We start from the raw sequence: 20030 nt of genomic DNA on the forward strand, positions 1-20030 counted from the left end.
TTACTAAGAGTCTGTGTTTATGAACATGTCGTATATTCTCTGCTTTACAAAAGATATCAGTTTCAAATTTTCTTTCTTTCTTTTATGGTTGTTTTATGTTAATTCTTAAGCAAATGCTAGGGAGTGAAAATCAATCATCTTGTATTTGTTCATCATTCCCAAATGGCTTACAGTTATAAATTGGTCACAGGGAGCTTATTTTTTTCCATTCACTCCTTGTCATACATGTCTAGTTATCTAAATCACACAGTCTTTAATTCTTAGTGCAGTAAAGGTTAGAAAAAACAACTGATGACAGAGGTGGTCACAAATTTTGTATTCATACATATTGTAATTTCTTTCTCTGATGTGTTTTGAAGTCAGTCCTCAGTACTTTTGAATTTTTTTATTGTACTGCCAACTTTAAAAGGATGCTGCAACCAATGTGACTACATAGCAATTTGCTGAAAGAAAGAGATGAGATGTTCAGATAAGTTATATTTCTATAGCCTACTTGCAGAATGTGTTGTAAGAAAACTTAGGGGCTGATGAAGGGAAATGCATACCTATATATATATACACAAGCATACATATTTAGCTTTCACTGGACATTTTTCCATAAAGTGTCAAAATATTTCCTACTGCCATCTGTTTCATTGTGTGAAACTCTTTGCTTAAAATATTCTTTTTTTTCCTCTTTTTAATAGAAGCTGATCAACTATTTACCAATATAGAGGGCTGGAAATACTCATACTGAGTCTATGCATAAAATAGTTGTAAAAACAAAACACTGAGAAGAAAAAAGAAACGACCACCATCTGGACTGTTACAATGTGTGGTCACTGCTGCTTTATGGCAAATGATGGGATATGTGCAAAATGGTAACTAACTGTAAATGCAGGCATCTGTCTCATTCCTTCTTTCAAAGCAGGTGTGCCATTGGACTCAGCAATGAGGGGATAGACTTCCAAAAAAGGAACTCAGAGAATTCAAGGACTTCTTGGGCCTGTCTCCTTCCACTGACACAGAATCAGCAGTGCCTGAAGAAATTTTCTGTTCTCATCAGTATTTTCTAATGCTCTTCACACAGTAGAGATTTCTCTACTTATTTATCCATTTTTATATTTATCTTGACTTGCTGTTCTTTAAACTGATTACTCCTTTTCCTGACCCTCTGAATATGGAAAACTGATTATTAGTCTTCTCTTTAAGGAAAAGTATTTATCACTTTCCCTCACAATCTTACTAGGGCTATACAGGTCAAGCAAAGTTCATTCCATTTTTCTTAAAGGACTGTATCTTCTATGTCAAACATTTGTTTGTTTGTTTGTTTTTTCTTGCCATTTTCTTCTGAGCTTTTTCCAAGTATTCTTTATCTATCTTGAAGAGTGGTGTCAGGGACATAGTACCTCAGACATCCTTTCTGAGGCTGGATGGAAAAGAAGATTCACATGCCATATAGAAAGCTGCTATGTGAAGTTGCCCATATGAATTTCCACAGTTCTGCTTTTTGTTGTTTAATGTATTTTTGTATAAGTGAAACATTCAGCTCATTCTAAAATAAAATATAAAAATCTGATTTGGTTATCATTGCTGAAGTTCAAAGGTACTACTCTTTGCATCACTGAAACTGCACATTATTTCAGTGCATTAAGATCATTTTGAATTCTAGCCCCCATCTGCCAGCATGCTATTATACCTTCCAGGTAATTCTCATTTGTCAGTTGGAGAAGTGTACAGCCTATTCCATCATCCAGGCCATTAATGATAATACTGAATAGCATCAGATTAGCAAATTGCTATTGGAGTTTGTCCTGAAGCAGCCCTTTGCTCTTGCTAGGCAGCTCAGCTGCAAACAGCAGCACGGGCTGAGCCACGTGGAGGCATGGTGATAGCTTCAGGTCCTGACTTCACTGCACCTGATTAGTAGCCAAGTTTCATGTGTTAGGAGGGAAAAGTAACAGCTTTCCTGTACTGAAGGATAGAGCCTTGCAGTGTGTGGCTGTGAGGTGTTAAAAGAGGGTAAATCAGTCTTGGGGAAGCTCCACGGCAACCAACGTGTTCTTACACATATGCACAACTTGTTTTTCGTAAGTGTATAGTTTTGGTTAATACTGACATGTTTCAGGGATGAAAGGAGGAAGATTTGGAAGTAGCAGTGAGAGCACACTTCTCCATAATTTGGAAATCAGCGATCAGTCAGAAGGTGAGGAAAACAAATTGTTCCTCTGGAACAATTCCAAGAACTGGCACTTGAGGCAACATCTGAGTACAACCAGCAGACAAAAACCAAATCATCATAAGTGCTGTATGTAAAGAAAATCCAGGTGTAGGAAGTGCAGTGGTAATCTGAGCGGAATCTGCTTTTGATCACAGCTTGGGGCAGAGCATTGATGTCAATGCTTCTGGACTGCAGTAGGGTCAGAAACTATGTGATGTGGAAGAAATCCTGCTGCATTCTGCAGAGCCACACATGATAGACAGCAGGGGACTGGGGGGTTGTGCTGGGATGCATGACATGTAATTGTGAGTTAAGAGTATGTTGAGAAGTGACAACATGGTTCTCTGTGTTTAAGAAGTAGAACAAATACAGTATTAAAAAAATAAATCTTTGCAGCACTATCTCTTTGCTTTGTTTGTAGTTTGCAAGACCTTGAGCTCTGTTCCTCCCCCAAATACGAATGCCTGATTGGATTAATAATATTGCATCAACTTCAGGCCAGTTTGTTCAAGCCTCAAGTCACTGGATTTTCTTTTTTCTTGATACAAGCTCTTAATTTCAAATGTTTTTTATATATGAATGCCAGTTTTGGAAATTGCAAAATATTTATTTGAGAGGAGGATATTTTTTGGTGCTGTATCAATTATCTCCTCTCAACCTTCCCCTTTTGTGTCTTTATTCAAGTCTCTGTTGTAATGTTTTTATTATTGTTTTGACTAGGGAAGTTATTTTTGTTCAGTTCTTATATAGCAAGTAGCACACTAAGGTTCTTTCTGGCGTAGTCTACTAGGTGCTTCAGCTGTGCAATAGGCATTGAGAAGAAAATCAAAAAGGAAAATCAAAAAGAAAATCAAAAAGAAAAATCAGGGATACACAAAAGCAGTGCTTTGGATTAAGCTTATGGTAAATAAAATGAACTGTCAGACGCAGTTCAACCAGTGTAACTACCAACTTATTTATAAAGCAACAACAAAACAATAAAAACTTCACATTTTGTAAAGCCTTTTTGGAAGTCATTTCAGTTCCATACATTATTTAATGTATAGGTGTAAAGTTAAACTGGTGTTAAAACTCTTAGAACTCTTTCCAGTGAACAGGATAACAGTGTTCCAGAAAAAAATCAGGAAATTCAGTTGCACCTTCTCAGCCAAAACCTACCAGTAGTTGCCCTACTGCTTGTTCTGCGTTTCACTATTATATAATGAGTTTGTTGTCTGAGAGATCAGTTCTTTCACCAATGAAACTAGCAATGTGTACATCTGTACATTGATGTTTTACCTTTTAAATGCTCAATTTCAAAACACACACAACTTAATTTAAGCAATTGCAGAAAAGAGGGACTGGGACTGGGACCTTCTTGCAAGCTCATAAGCTGTGACTTGGTACTGAATGGTATTTAGAAATACTCAGTTACTTGGCAGGAAGTTTGAAATCAACAGGGAATTTCTCTTTCACACGGTGTGCACTTCAGTTATGGAATTCATTGCAGCAGGCTGTGGATTCACAGTGTAATGATATGCAAGGACACGGGTATCACAGGAAGTCCTACACTATCACTATTGGAAAATTAGATGGGGAAACTATCTCACTGTAAGCTTGCTTTTTGTTTGTTTGTTTGATTGATTCTTCTAATAGGCTCCTCCCAAGACACCTGCTTTCTAGTAGAAACTTTTATGCTTACCCAACCCACTGCAGATACTATTACATAGATAAAAACGATTTGTGCTGAATAACTCCTAGTGTTTCTGGGAAGTGTAGTGTGGGGTATCTTGAGATTTGTTTTAGGTGAACAAGTCACTTCTAAATACAGAGAAGACTTTTGTTGGATTTATGACATTACACAGTCATTGTTACTTCTCTCTCCTCATCAGTTCACATCAGAACAAGTGGACTCTTTACTGCAGCAGTATCTACAAAATACAGGACACTTCTGGCTTACACCAAACCTCCCATTGGCCTAGCTAGAAGGAGGCTCCTTTTTTGCTCTTACAATTCACTTCTTTCAGTTTAAGTAGGTTCAGTTTGTCTCCCCCCTGTGACTCCATTGCAGCTGTGATGAACAAAGCTATTCCACGTCCACAGCTGGGAAATCAGAAAAAAAAGGGGATGGGAGTGGATTAAGAAAGGAGTTTAACAGTTGTCATGCTTGGTCATGAAGATCATGACAGCTTAAAGGCCACAAAGTGCAGTTCCTGGAACATGTGCCTTTTTGTTTTTTTTCCTACTTTGTTTAACTGTTTGTCTTGTATCCTGCCCAATCAAAAAACAGAACTTTCTCTGCACTGAAGGTTAGAGTCCTTTGATACGTTTCAGAATGAACAGAAGTCTCTGTCTGACTTTCGTGCTGTAAAAATAAATAAGCAAGAAAACAGAGAAAAAAGAGAGAAAATCTCAAGGGCATGCACACATGGTTGGCTTTCATAGCCTTGCTCAGTCATCCACAACATGAACAGCAAGCTGTGTGTGTAATTACATCTGCTTCTACCTCGTTCTGCATGTTCAGCATGAAAAAGGGTAATTATGGTGCATTTTGAGAAGAAGGTAATACCATTTAGTTAAAATCAAGGTTACATTTTGCTTTCAGATATATATGGAGGAGCTTTTCAACAAGATTCCTTTATGATTGATTATGCTAGTATAAAGAGATGGCGAAGGAGCAGTAAAATCTCAGTGGGGAAAGGTGACTAGAACCACTCAAAGAAGAATTAGATCCCAGATTTGAGCAGCATGGCAGGAGCATGAATAGGCATTTATTTCTCCATCAATTATAGTAGTGTCTACAGCTAAGACAGACTTAAAGGCTCTGAGTTGAGCCAGACCTTATGGCTCTTTCAGTCTGTGCTATTGTCCATACTGCCAACAGACAGTTTCATAATCAGGTTGTACAAGTTAGCTTTTCTTTTATTTGCTCTATTTATCAGTACCAAGTTCATGATGTACTTGTGATGGCTTACTAAAATCACGTTCAGGTAGCCAGTGAGGTGAATGAGTGATGGAATCAATCAGTTTTGAGGTCTGTAAGCAGAGAATTTGAACGTGTTGGAATTTGAACGTACTGTAATTAAATTCCTAAATTCTTGCAATTTGGCTGATTTATTTTGTTGACTGCAGATTGTTGCTGAATCAAAACAGAAATTTCTGTATCTCTTGATTCAGACAGTATTCTCAGCTAGATTTTGGGAGTTTAGTAACCCTGAACCAACCGAGGGTAGTCTTACTCCCCAAACTTGCAATTAATGTTTTTGTTAAGCACAGAGCTTAAAAGGGCTCTTAGACTTCAAAGTCTTTCCTATAGGGCAGGCAGTATAACTGTTGCAAGTCAGAGAACTGAACTGAAAATGCATTATTCTTTGGGCCCCACGAAAGATATTAACTGCACAAGGAAACACATTTGCTTCTCTGATGTGGTTGAGAGTTCATATTTTTCAGCTATTCTTGTTCCTTTACTGTATTTACACTCCTCCTTTGTGACATTAGGAAAGATAACAAGAAGTTTGATTTCACAGTGGAGGTTCAGGATGTCTGTTTCAACTGGAAATGACAAACCAAGCCTTTGCTGCCCATGCTTTTGAGATCTGTAGCTGGGGCAGGTCACAGGGTGATAGAATGCCTTGGGTTGGAAGAGACTCACAAGGGTCATGGAGTCCAACTTCTGCCTCCACACAAGGCCCAAAATTCAAACCCTGTGTCTGAGTGCTGTCCAAATGCTTCTTGAATTCCAGCAGCTCGGGGCCATACCCACTGCCCTCTGGTGCAGAACTATTCCTCACCCTCACCCCCCCTTCCCTGACACAACTCAGGCCCTGTTGCTGTCACACAGAGCAGAGCTCAGGGCTGCGCTTGTGAGGAGCTGCAGCCGCCATCAGGCCTCCCCTCGGCTCCTCTGCTCTGGGCTGAACCAACTGAGGGACTCCTCATATACCTTGCCCTCTAGACCCTTCCCCATCTTCATAGCCCTCCTGTAGATGTTCTCTAATAGCCTCATGTCGTTCTTACATTGTGGTGCTCAAACCGGCACGCAGGTCTTGAGATGAGGCTGCACCAGGGCAGAGCACAGTGGGGCAGTTTCTTCATAATACAGCAGTTTCAGTAGAAGCAGCATGTTTTTCAAGCACTGATGTATATGCTAGTGTGCAGCCTTTATTTCCACTTGCTGGTATCCAGAGCAGATGTATAGAAATGAATGATGAGGATTATTTTGCCCCATCAGCTTTTATATTGTGATGGAAGAACACTGTTATCTTCCTTATGAGTTGCCTCAGTGGAGTCATACCTGTGGCTCAGCTGTGTGAGAACTCAGTTTTAAGCTAACATTTGTTTAGCATGACATACAGCATCTGACTTAGCAGGGCATATATCTCATGACCCACATATTTTTTTGTCATCCATCTACTCTTACATGACTGGAACAGTTGAATCTAGCACACAGATACCACTGCACGATGTATGAGAGTAAATGTCCTGGGTTCACAGGGCCCCTGTAACTTTGTTTACAGAAAAACTGAGCTTTAACTTCTTTCAGAACAGGCTGGCAGGTACAAAAGAAGTGCACACTAGTAACACGTTACTTCATAGTCTGTTAGGCTGATGATTAGACAGAATTGAGTAACATTTGTCAACAAATGAGAGTGAAACTTCTGCAGGAGGAAATAAAATCAAGAAATTGTAATGAATTAAACCCCTGGAATAGTAACATACATGTATTTTTCTTTTCCTTGTTTTATAATCTGTGTGCCCACTTTGAATATAAACGCACTGCTTGAAAGCTTTTACAAACAGTTCAGTTTTCCATGGAAGTTTCAATTTTCTTTCTTTTCCTTCCTCTCCCTTTCCTTTTTCATGTTTCATTTTTTTTAAAGTTTGAAGTATACTGATGCTTTGATATGAGGTGTTGCAGGTTAAAAATCTACCTAACCAAGCTCTGAATTAAATATTAAATATTGTGTTTATTCACATGCAGACTTCTCACTGACTTATCCCTTACACAAGCCAAGTCTCCATCAGGGAAAGCCACACAGCAAAGTGCACAAAAATTGTCATATGGGAAAAAGCAAGTGTCCCAGCCACTCTTTTTTTGCTGGTTGAAACAAAACATTAGAGAGCCAAAACCGCATGAACTTACTGACCTTTGTGCCATGACAGTTTCTGTAACTACTGAATAGCAGGGATGGGCTGAGAGCTAAGAGGATTTGGGGGGGTTGGTCTACAGAGGGAGATAAGGTCACATATAAGGCAGGTGCAGCAGATTAGGGTTAACTGAATTGGCTTTTTTTTTCCCTAGAGCACAGCTCAGTGAGTTTGGACCCTGGAACCATGAGTGGGTGCCCCTTCACAGGGAACAAATACTCGTGAGTTATTCCTATCTTTATTTTGTTTTAAAAGATATAAAGTTAATGTAAATTTTGGAGAGGAATTAATGATTATCTGTAAATAGACTGTTATAACTATCCCTAAGGGAAGGGAGTATGAGGACCCTTCAGGGAAGGGCTGTGTGATGAACTAGATTTAATGCTACCAGCTATTATTGCTGTGACAAGGTGTACATCAGGTGCATTCTTTCTCAGAAGATTGCTTTAGTAGTTCATTTTTTTCATTGTTTGAATTTTAGGTGCACCTGTTAATAAAATGACAAATATAGCAATAATTGTTTAATTAAATAGCTTACATATTTTCTTGCTTTTCTTCTCAGATATAAATTTGGCAACCTATCTTTGAAAGATGAGAAAGCTGATGAATCGCAAGAGGGAATAAATAAAGCCAGCAAAGGTGGACTTATCTATGGAGATTACCTGCAAGTAAGTGTAATGACTTGAATTTTACTGTCTTGGATGATTAGAAGACCTGAGCCAGGACACAAGATTGGCACTTCTCCCAGTCATGCACTGGCGGTAGTTAATTGTACTGGCAAACGTAAACTGTGAAGTGATGCAGCACAATACTTTATTTGATCTGATAGTTAGCAGTTAGCAGTTTTTCTGTAAATCAAAAGGCCATGTGCAACTTCCCCAAATTACTGCATGAAACTCCTTAATATTTGGTTGGAAAATTACATTCCAGTAATGTAGGGTATGAAAGGAAAACAAACAAACAAAGAACAACAACCACCCAAAACACAGCTAGAAGTAATCAAGAAATATGTAAAAATAAAATGTCAGAAGTAATAAGATAACATAGACATTTCCTTTTATTTTCATGACAGCAAGAACTGAAGTGAGTGGAATTACTCCGTGCTTGAGAACAAGAGATTAATTTGTTGACATATAATACAGAATCTTGCAATGATTTCTTTTAAAGCAGCTGTGAGATAATGAATCTGACTCAATCAAAAATTACTAATGTCAGAACTGAAATAACTAGTTCAGCCTCAAATCATAGCTCTTGCATAGTTATGTATTATCTGGCTACAGAATTTTCTATCAGAACTCTCTTGCACTGAATATGTCAGTATTGATATCAGATCTGGAGAATACACTATTTTGTTTTCTCTTTTTTTGTATATGTATTCAAAAATCTTAAAATGATTTTCCAAGCTTTTTCACTTGACATTCCTGAATGTTAATTTCAGATATTTTTTTTTTTCTAATTACAAAGAAACTATTTATTTTAACTTCTTATACGAAAACTGGAATATTTTAATTTTTTTTTTTCCTTAAATATAAGCTCTACATAGAGTGTCTAATAGCAGAATTGGGAACTTTACAAATAGTCTTTTATTATTATTTTTAAGTTGAACAAAATACTGAATGCCCAAGAGCTACAGAGCGAAAAGAAAGGAAACAAGATCCACGATGAGCATCTTTTTATTGTGACACATCAAGGTAAGTAGCTGAGAGGACTAGAGCAATGGTGGTTTGGCATTCTTGCTGCAGGAAGTTACTTTGACAAGTACTAATTGTAATTGACAAGTGCTATGTGTAATTTGTTTTCATTTTTCACCTGGTTGCTGCAATTACTCTCTCTTTTTATGTGTTTATATTTGCATATATCCCTGAATGTTTTCTAAGGCTGTAATGAACTCTATGCCTATGAAGTCATAACTATAAAATTCAGATTTGGAAAATCAGCTTCTCTTTCTAGAGAAGTTTAAGGTGGACAAATTATTCCGGCTTGAGTAATAGGGTGCTAAGCAGTTTATTGTAGGCAAGCTTTATATATTTTGGTTTCTGGCTTCTCTGAAACTTCAATCCTGCTTTAACCATTGAGAGGCATTAGAAACCAGCACAATAGTTAGATGTTCCCTAACTGCCTGTATCCACATGGTCTGCAGGCACTAATTGGATGACACTTTCCTGTTGTAGATAGGAAACCTGTAGAAGTCATTAAAGTTGTAAGCAGCTCTGGGGTTATAATGCCATAGTCTTGTTGCTGAAGTGTTAGACCTGAATTTTTCTCTTTCCCCTTTTGCAATCTACATTCTGCACATCTATTATCTGATGTGGAAAGTATGTTCTATTTATGCTCTTGATACTAGATTATTTCATGTAATAGTTTTGGTAATGGATAACACACTAGAACAGGCAATACTCTTTTATATCAGCACTTTTTTATACGCCAACATTGTAAACATAGTCTATTCACTTCAAATCAAAAAATAAGAATTTTTCCTCATCATTATGAAGAAAAAAAGAAAAAAAAACCCACAAAATAATGCTGAAGTTATTGCTAACAATGACTTTATTGTTTTAGCTTATGAACTTTGGTTTAAGCAGATTCTGTGGGAGTTGGATTCTGTTCGGGTGATCTTTCAGAATGGACATGTAAGTCATGTAAATATTCATTCTGGTAAAATTTGGACTCCTCTTTCTCTTGCTTCCCAGCCTGATGTATGCAAGTTACATATAGTTGGAGCTTTTTTTTTTTTTTTTTTTTGAACAGCAAAAATAGTGGCTGTATGGCTCTTATATCCTCATACTGTGCACAGATACAGAATCCTTTTTCCTCACCTTTTGCATAGATGCCTCTCCAAGACCAGTTTCACTGGCCAAAATACTCTCAGACTTTCCTACTAGTACTGGGAAATTGCAGAAGATAATTTGGATGTGCAGATAAGTCATGCTCAGAGGCAAAACTGAAAATGGGCTAACAGGTCTATTTTACACTGAAATGTCAGTGTCTGCCTTTGTTTGAATTTCTGAACTCTACATACAGTTTCCTTTCATCTAATATCTGCTGCATGAAAGCAAAACTATTTGCAGTAGCAGTGTATTGTGAAATCCAATGGAAGAGCAATAATCAAAATCATAATGTATAATTGCATGAGAATTTTGTAAAATGACAAATATAACAGAAGCATTTTAAACATCTCTAAACATTTATCCAACACTAAACATACATCATAACTACTGATAACAAGGGAACCCTCCTGACCTAATATGCTCACAGAAAATGCTGACTGCATGTAATACCTCGAATAACAACCTGAGTTTGTATATGTGAAGAAAAACTTGAAGTAGATCTGACTTTCTTTCAGAAAGGAGGAGTTTCTTTTTCTTACAATGATCAATGAAAATGTTCTTTGTTGCCCCCTGCAGTCATAATATTCTTGGCTTTCTTAAAATGGTATCAAAATGTATTTGACCACAATCAGTTCTTAATAGAATAATTTTTCTTTGTGACAAATGAAAGCTATCTTACAATCAGAATTTGAAATGTCAATGTTAATTGTCTTGCTTTGCTATTAAAGTTAAGGAAATAGTTTTCATATTTCATTTTTATAGTTTGATATTTTCTGGTTGTTTGCCCTGGTCTGGGAAATAAACTTAATGGGATTGAGTTAATAGGAATCAGTGAGAGAAAAATGGATTTAAATAACTGAATATTATACTTTCAGTTAAAATCTGAGCTCTAATCAATATTAGATTGTTCTGCTATTAGGAATTTCACGTGGAAAATGACTTGAGAACAATAATGTTGCACAACGATGAAAAGACATGAAGTAAATAGACAGTGTAAAGAGAACACCGCTTTCTGTCCAATCATTGTATTTATTTCTTACTAAGGTAAGAGATGAGAGGAACATGCTGAAGGTTATTACTCGAATGAACAGAATATCAATGATTCTGAAACTACTTGTGGAACAGTTCTCAGTTTTGGAAACCATGACTGCATTGGACTTCTTTGATTTCAGGTAAATACTTACTATTCCTCCATAGTAATGCATAGGATAGTAATCCTTTGAGCTGGTTGTGAATTTAAGCAAGGACTTGCGTGTACCCTGGCAGCTTGTAGAACCTGATTTGCTCAACAGGGTGAGAACAAAATCATAGAATACTTCGTGTTGAAAGGGACCGTTAAGATCACCTAGTTCCAGCCCCCCTGCTATACACAGGGACACCTAGAGCAGGTTGCACACAGCCTCATCCAACCTGGCCTTGAATGCTTCCAGGGAAAGGGCAACCTGTTCCAGTGCCTCACCACCTTCATATTAAATTATTTCTAATATCTAGTCTAAATCTACCCTCTTCCAGTTTAAAGCTATTCCCCCATGTCCTGTCACTACATATCCTTACAGATTCTTTCCCAACTTCCCTTTAGGCTCCCTTCGGGTACTGGAAGGCTGCTCTAAGGTCTTCTCAGAGTCTTCTTATCCAGGCTGAAAAGCCAAACTCTCTCAGCCTGTCCCTGTAAGGGAGATGCTCCAGCCTTCTGATCATCTTCGTGGCTCTCTTCTGGATCTATTCCAACATCTTGATGTCTGTCTTGTATTGGAACTGGAAGCAGTATTTCAGGTGGGGTGTCACAAGAGCAGAGTAGAGGGGCAGAATCACTTCCTTCGGCCTGCTGGTCACTCTTCTCTTGATGCAAGCCAGAATATGGTTGGCCTTTTGGGCTTCAAGTGTGCATTGTTGGCTCACGCTGAGTCTTTCAGCAACTGGCACCCCCAAATTCTTCTCATGCCATTCTTGTTCCAGCCTGTATTTGTGCTTGGGATTGCCCTGACCCAGGTGCAAACCTTGCACTTGACCGTGTTGAAGTTCATGAGGCTGGCATGGGCCCACCTCTCGAGCCTGTCCAGGTCTACCTGGATGGTATGCCTTCCCTCTAATGTGTCAACTGCACCTCTCAGCTTGGTGTCATCTGCAAACTTGCTGAGGGTGCACTCGATCCCACTGTCCATGTCACCAACAAGGATATTAAATAACACTGGTCCCAACACCCATCCCTGAGAAATGCCATTCATCACTGATCTCCACTTGGACACTGAGCCATTGACTGCAACTCTCTGAGTGTGACTATCCAGCTTATTCCTTATCCAGTGAGTGGTTCATCCATCAAATTGATTTTTCTCCAGTTTGGTGACAAAGATGATGTGCGAGACAGTGTCAAATGCTTTGCACAAGTCCTGGTAGATTATGTCAGTTGTTTTTCCTTTATCTGCTGATGCTGTAACTCCATCATAAAAGGCCTCTAAGTTTGTCAGGCATGACTTGCCCTTGGTGAATCCATTACCATCAATCACCTCATCTTTATTTTTCTTGTGCCTTAGTAGGACCTTCAGGAGGATCTGCTCTGTGATCTTGCCAGGTGCAGTGATAGACTGACTGGGGTGTAGTTCCCTGAGTCTTCTTTTTTTCTGATCAGTGGGAACTTCACCAGACTGCCATGACCTTTCAAATATGATGGATAGCAGCTTGGCAACTTCATCCACCAGCTCCCTTAGAACCCATGGATGGATCTCATCAGGTCCCATGGACTTGTGCACCTTCAGGTTCTTTAGATGATCTTGAACTTGATCTTCACTTAGAGAGGGCAGATCTTCCTTCTCCCAGTTATTATCTTTGCTTTCTCCAACTTGTGCAGTGTGACTAGAGCCCTTGCTGGTGGAGACTGAGTCAAAGAAGTCACTGAGGACCTCAGCTTTCTCTGTATCTCTTGTGATCAGCTCTCCGGTTAATGTGCGTTGGAGGTAAACGTAGCATTACAGTACAAAGTCCACTAAGAACATGAGCTTGATTGCAAGACCAGCATACCTTGCAATGAAATACAAGTTAACTTCTGATGTTTGTATGTGCTGTGTTAAATGTCTTCAGACTTAAAAATAATAATAAAAATTCAAATTCCAGCAGAAAGAGTAGAAATGCTTCCTGGTTCTGTTAACAATTTACTTGAAACTTACCACTGCAGTTGCAGCCATATTCTGTGACAAATCAGAGGATGCAGTTCTCTTACCCAAACACTTTTCTATGTGTTATCAAATACATCATTATACTGTCTTGGGGGACAGTATTTCCTAGCTTCCCAGAGTTGCTTCAAGAGGCTGAAGTAACATTGCTTTCTTCTTATTTCTCCTCAAGAACTTCTGCTCTCCCATAGCTGCTCAAAATATTGCTGGATCAACTTGTTTGTAGCTCATCTGCTTTCTGCATGGACTATCTCCGGGATCAGTTGGTTTTCCTCACTTCTAACTTGGCATTTCCTACTTCTTATCTCACAACAACCAGCTCCTTCCACTACCGTTTGTGACAGCTTCATATGAAATTCACCATTTGTCTTCCTATTCCCATTCTGACTGTGTCCCTGACCTGCCTGACTCGCACACTTTCCAGCATCCCTCCCCCTTCTGCATTGCTTTAGTACCATTTCCCATGTCTTTTAGAACTCTCTAACCGAAAAGCACATGAAAATACAACTTCGCTTCCGCTGGAAGTTTGGAACATCTGTGTTTTCTACAGCAGGGGAAATACATGAGCTAATAATCTTCTGAGGAGTCATTGCTTCTGATTTTCAACGACGTACAGTAATACGTAATATGAAGCAATCAAATACAAAAACAGATACATTACCTGTTTTTTCCAACTCTTCTATTTGCAGTTCAGAGTGTGTTACAATTACCTAGCAATGTGGGATTTCAGATCAATTTTATTAATCAGTTCATCTAATATGTTCACATAATTCAGCCCAGAAAGAATCCTGTTAATGAATCCTTCAGAATAATGTTCTGAAAAAGATTTAGTAGGTTTTATTTATTTCATACGTATCAATTGTTCATATGTATAACAAGCCTATTTAAAAGGAACTTAATGGCACTTTAGTCATATTTAAATTTTCCTGATGTGTATTTGGGGTAAAGCTACTTCTGCTGTCCAGAAAGAAAATATTTACTAATTTTTCTTTTGTGAAACACATACACAGAGCTGCCACTTTAAAACACAATATAAAAATGTGTATATATATCTCTGTATATGCACAGAGATATATATATATATATATATATATATATATATAAAACTTTTTTTTTTTTTGCCCCCTAATTGCAAGCATACAAAAAATGTTTAATTATCTATTTGATATTCTTCAAATATGAGATACATAGTTATTTCTTTAGCTGAGAACCAGAGAACTCCATCATGGTAAAATAATATCCTGTATTTTTGTATGTTTTTCTCTTCTATTCCCAAAGAGACTACTTAAGCCCGGCCTCAGGTTTTCAGAGCCTGCAATTTCGTTTGCTAGAGAACAAGATTGGTGTTCCCCAAAGCCTGAGGGTTCCCTATAACAGAAGGCATTATCGTGATAACTTCAAGGGAGAGGATTATGAACTACTGCTGAAATCAGAGCAAGAACCAACGCTTCTGCAACTTGTGGAGGTAATAATATCTGTCTGAGACCTTGCTTAAATGTTTTACTCTTTCCTTTGAGAATGTCCTTCACTGTTGTAAGTGATGATCTTTTTCCCTTGAGAGAACCAAGAATGCTGACAGGTTTCCAGTAACTCACATTTTGAATTATTATCAAAATTAGTATGAAAGAGTTGGCCATTCTCAAACCAACTGATTTTTTTTTTTCCAGCTGTTACCTCTCTTGTTTGGAAAATATAACTGTTTAGCTAGTAAATCACATTGCAGAAATAAGAGTCATCTAAGAATATTAATGTATTGGGTCATTTGCATTGTTTTTCATAACCACAAACCTTTATAGAATAAAAATTTTAAAATATTCCAATGTTAGTGAGGAGTATTAGGCTAAAAAAAAAAAAAAAAAAAAAAAAAAAACAGAAAACAAAAATGCCAACCCAAAATGAAAATGAGAAAAGGTCAACAAATGTTTCTTTCTCACTTACCTTGATTTAATGTCCTTGACTGAAAACTGTGCATTGCTCAAACATGGCAGTTTCTTTAACTCTGTTGTTCTTTTCACATGCAAACTTAACTTCTAAAGAACAATGTAATATAACCCTCAATAAGCACATTCACATCTCTATGACAAAATTATTCTCTACGCTTTCATTTGCTGTCACCCGCTACAGAATGTGTAAGAAATCTTTGTAACTTTCCTTCTCTTCCTGGTCATCTTTGGATAAGAAGGAGCTAAATAAAATTATCTTTAAAAGGAGTTTGACCACACAGATTTTGTCTTTTTTCTCATTTCATTACCATTGTTAAAAGGAAATCAAAGAGGTTTCTAACTGCTACATGCATTTTGATCTTGTATTATAACATATTCTGATGTAAGCTAATGTCAGACAGTGTGAACAGTATTCATGCTGATCAGATAAAAACTGGCTATACTAGCAGATGGTTCTATATCTTCATTCTGAGATTTATCTTAGTTTATATGTGGAATAACATTGCTTCATCAGTCTACAAGGGAATGAGTTTTAACAAGAGAACAACTCTTCTAACTGATAATTTAACTTGTAACCTATTGGTGTGTTTGCATGACATCATTATACAGACACAAATCTTCCATGTGGACATCCTTATTCCAGTAATTTGCACCTGTATGAGTATTAAACCAGAACCAAGTGTAATTTATATTGCTATAAATTGTAATTCTAGAGTACTGTGTTTTCATTATGAATAGTTGAATACGTTGTTATTGTTAAAGGCATGGCTGGAAAGAACTCCAGGACTTGAGGCAGAAGGATTTGATTTCTGGGGCCAATTTGAAGTGAATATTTTAAAAGGACTAGAAGAGGAATTTGCCATAGTACAGGTATGTTCTTTTGATCCAACTATATGCAGAGACAGCTGGAAATCATGTTCCTTTAATTGGCATTTTGGCCCACTCCTGGTTTCTCACTTCATTTAATCTTTGGCAGCCAGTGTTTACAAGAAGCATAAAAATCACAAACATTATCAGGAAATCTCAGTAAGTCTATAATTTGACATCTAGGAACATCTTAAGCATGTGCTATGTGGATTATTTTGATTGCAGAAGAAAAGGGAAAGTATCACAGGAAGAAAACTAATCTTACTGAAACTATGTCACCTTGGATGCTTGCATTTGAAGTTCAGAGTAAAACTCCACAAAGTTTGGGACTACAAGTAAGGAGTGTCACTATATACTGACCATTACTACTTAACAGTACATGGCACTTAGCTGTTGTGTGATCATTTGAATCACACTGGCAAAGAAACAAGAAAAAAATCCCCAAGCGCTGTAAAGCCTGTAGGTATAAGTACATTTCTAAATGGAAGAAACACTATAACATAAGAATATATTAAGTTCCTGAGAATATTCTTACAACTTGCTGATTTATCCAGCTTTTCTATTTAAGTTTTCTAATCCATAGCTATACAAAATGTCTTCTTCTTGCCTTGAAAACTAAGAAATAAAATAATCAGACTTCAAATGAATTAAGATTAGCTGTTCTGAAGCCTCTAGACCTAAAGAAAAGTGATGTTAGTTTGTTTGAACATTTATTCATTTGAATTGCATTTAATTGCGTGAATTGTACTTAATTGCACAACTACTGGTAATTCTTTTTTTTTTTTTTTTAATGAACAGTGACTCAGTGACTTGCCTACCTTGTTTGAAAATACAGTTCTTACACTTCAAGTGTAAACTTACAGAGAGTTTAGATGAAAATAGAGGTTAAATCATGGGTCATTCAAAAAACCTGCTTTTTCCCTACTGAATTCTAAATAAAAACCTTCTTTTTGATTTAAATATCAAAGGCCAAACCAGAATCAGAAGAAAAAGAGGACTTGTTATCTGAATTTCAAAAGCAGAAAGATATATTACTTTCATTATTTGATGAAAAACGGCATGAACACCTGCTTAGTAAAGGTAAAGTATATTAATATACATATTTGAATTTTTAAATATGATAAATAGAGAATAATCACACAACAACACTACATTTTCAGGGTAATTAGCAACAAACTAAAGATATTTGTATTTTGCAGGAGAAAGAAGACTGTCTTATAAAGCTCTGAAGGGTGCCCTAATGATCTACTTCTACAGGTAATGTTATAAGATGTATCAAAATATTTTCAGTGCTTATTGGCAGCTGGAAAGCTGAAAACAAACTGTTCTACAAAGTGTCCTAGAAAGTTTTAAAGTATTTTTCAACAAAGAGGGGGAAAAAGACAGATTAAAACTTAAGTGGCCAAAGTGCTTGTTAGAATATCTACTGGTATTTCAATACCAGATTGGGAAAAACACACACAGAGTGTCTTTTGTTGCTGATGTGATAGTTAGAAATATGTAGTTCATCATGAGAGGTCTTACTGTTCTCTCTTTCATTTTCCAAGAGAGGAGCCCCGTTTTCAGGTTCCATTTCAGCTTCTCACCTCTCTTATGGATATTGACGTACTCATGACAAAATGGAGATGTAAGTAGCACTCTTTTATTGAGATACTCTCTTAGATTCAAGTAAACTGTTCTATTTCACATTCTGAGACTTATAACTAGAGTTTTAGCATTGAGCTTCTGAGTTTGTCCTTTAAAAATAACTTTTTTGTACTTTGGCCAAGAGCGAAGATGAGCAGCTTCCTCTGTGATCAGTAGATACATAGGTAAAGCTATCACTTTCATGACATGTTTCATGCTAAGTGAAAGATTTTATTTAAGGAATAACAATATATTTTCCCAAACCCTCATCATGATGACTGTTCACATGGAAATACTTCTTCTGCTCTTTCCCTATTTAGACAACTACAAATTGATGTGTTAATTCTGTATTAACAATCATTTTATGTCAGCTGACTTGAGTGGCATACTTAACTCCTACGTTGCTGAAGACTTAGTAGCTCATCTCTCTATGGCCTCTGAGAATGCAGTATTCACCTTGATGTGACCCTTCGTTTATTTTTTAATGCCCTGCCCTTTGTATGCATTGTTTAGATAACCATGTCTGCATGGTGCACAGAATGATTGGCAGTAAGGCTGGCACAGGAGGATCATCAGGCTACCAGTACTTGCGCTCAACAGTGAGGTAAGAATAATGCCTTTTTCCTACCTTGATACTGTTCATGGATGTTGTACTGCTGGGAGATAGGTTTCAGACAGCTCACTAAAAGTTAAAGCCATCATTCCTCTTTTGGGACTATACTGAGAAGTTCCCATCCAAGTTGTACCTTTATCAGGTTGATACATGTGAATTCTAAGTCTTTTGTGGCAAAGGGCTTAAATCATCATGCAAAGTGCATTTACAATTCTCAGTCAAGGGATTAGGCATTACTGTAATAGGAAATAATATGATGCAGGATGAAAGTTAACCCCATACGCTGTGCAACTGAGTTTCTTTATTTCTTAGTGTGACCTCTAATTGTATAAACTAAGATACATAAACTTAGTTAATACCCTATGGCTGTGCAGGTGAAAATCAGAAACATCTTCTGTTGGATGAAGCAGAGAAGGAATTTAAAATAACAGAGGAACTGTCTTTTCCTTTTTTAGTGGATGGTCTTGAACTGAGCACAGAACTCCCTGAATGCTCAGAACTTCTTTACACAAAATTTTGAAGATTCAGCAGAAAGATGCAGCAGTAGCTTCTTTTAAATCTTATCTGCTGTGCCCTAGAGACAGTTAGGACTGAACCGTGGACTGAACTTAAACTCTAGAATACTAAGGAGAAGAACGGTTAGTGCAGAAACATTATTAAATATGTGAGGGTATGATTCCACATGATTCCAATTATTCCACAATTTCAAAATTGTGGCACTTCCATTGGCATACACAGCAACATTAACTGTTCCAATTGTCTTTTTCAGTGACAGGTACAAGGTGTTTGTGGATTTGTTCAATCTTTCAACGTTTCTAGTCCCAAGACACTGGATACCAAAGATGAATCCAACAATTCATAAATTCCTTTATACAGCAGAATACTGTGACAGCTCCTATTTTAGCAGTGATGACTCTGACTGAACTATCTAGACTGGCTGCTGCGAAGAACTTCAGAACATTCACCCTGAAATATTCCTGATACTATTCCTGAACTAAAGCAACTGTTCTCATCAGCATGGGTGTGTAAATATTTATTTATGTATGACAAAACTAGGTGAATACTCCACCTAACATATTGAATAAATTTAATTGTTTGTAGAAAAAGTAATCTTGCACTGATTCAGGCTCTATTAAAGAAAAAATCCAATTCAAATTAATGGCTAGTTAAGTTGAATGTTTGTATCTGAAAATCTTTACTTGCAGACAGGAAAAAAATAATACAGATTATTATCATCATCACATCTTATATGTACATATGTTTCTATTTGTCAGTTTACCTAATGGCTGTTACTAATTTACTTTGAGTTGAAGATGCAATTATTCTCATCAGCTTAAGATGATAGAGAGCTGTAGAGTTCCAAAAGAAATTTCAGGTTAAGATCTTCAAAACAAATATCCTGAATCTGTGGAAACCCAAGCCTCTGGAATTTTCTTAAAGAATATAAAGGCCTTCATTAGGAATATTTACTGTTAAGAACAGTAGAGATAAATGCCTACTTCACACTTCAAATAAAGCAGTATTCAAGTTATTCTTTTGTTGTTTTCTTCTAAAACAAGCATAACATTCACACAACAATATGACAGCTGTTTAGAGTATTTTTTTAATCAAAATATCATTGAAACAAGGATAAAATTGTTGCATCATAAAAGTGAGGTA

The 20030-nt window shown here is 37.0% G+C and overlaps 1 protein-coding gene across 5 annotated transcripts in view; it reads left to right on the top strand.

The window, feature by feature from the left end:
• Positions 1 to 20025, top strand: part of TDO2 (tryptophan 2,3-dioxygenase) — a 35554-nt gene extending 15529 nt beyond the window's left edge. The window contains exons 1-13 of one of the 5 annotated variants that reach the window (XM_031614239.2): positions 2167 to 2185; positions 7482 to 7548; positions 7890 to 7995; positions 8928 to 9018; positions 9887 to 9957; positions 11200 to 11327; positions 14601 to 14787; positions 16028 to 16135; positions 17101 to 17212; positions 17332 to 17389; positions 17680 to 17759; positions 18272 to 18362; positions 19141 to 20025. In XM_031614239.2, coding sequence (XP_031470099.1) covers positions 7514 to 7548; positions 7890 to 7995; positions 8928 to 9018; positions 9887 to 9957; positions 11200 to 11327; positions 14601 to 14787; positions 16028 to 16135; positions 17101 to 17212; positions 17332 to 17389; positions 17680 to 17759; positions 18272 to 18362; positions 19141 to 19294 — 1221 coding nt within the window. In that variant the 5' untranslated portion in view covers positions 2167 to 2185; positions 7482 to 7513 and the 3' untranslated portion in view covers positions 19295 to 20025. The other 4 variants (XM_090138432.1, XM_090138433.1, XM_090138430.1 and 1 more) reach the window with 4 other exon arrangements.
• Positions 20026 to 20030: the final 5 nt, after the last annotated feature.

This window comes from Phasianus colchicus, chromosome 4, assembly GCF_987193195.1.
Source record: "Phasianus colchicus chromosome 4, bPhaCol1.hap1.1, whole genome shotgun sequence".
Classification (NCBI taxonomy): domain Eukaryota; kingdom Metazoa; phylum Chordata; class Aves; order Galliformes; family Phasianidae; genus Phasianus; species Phasianus colchicus.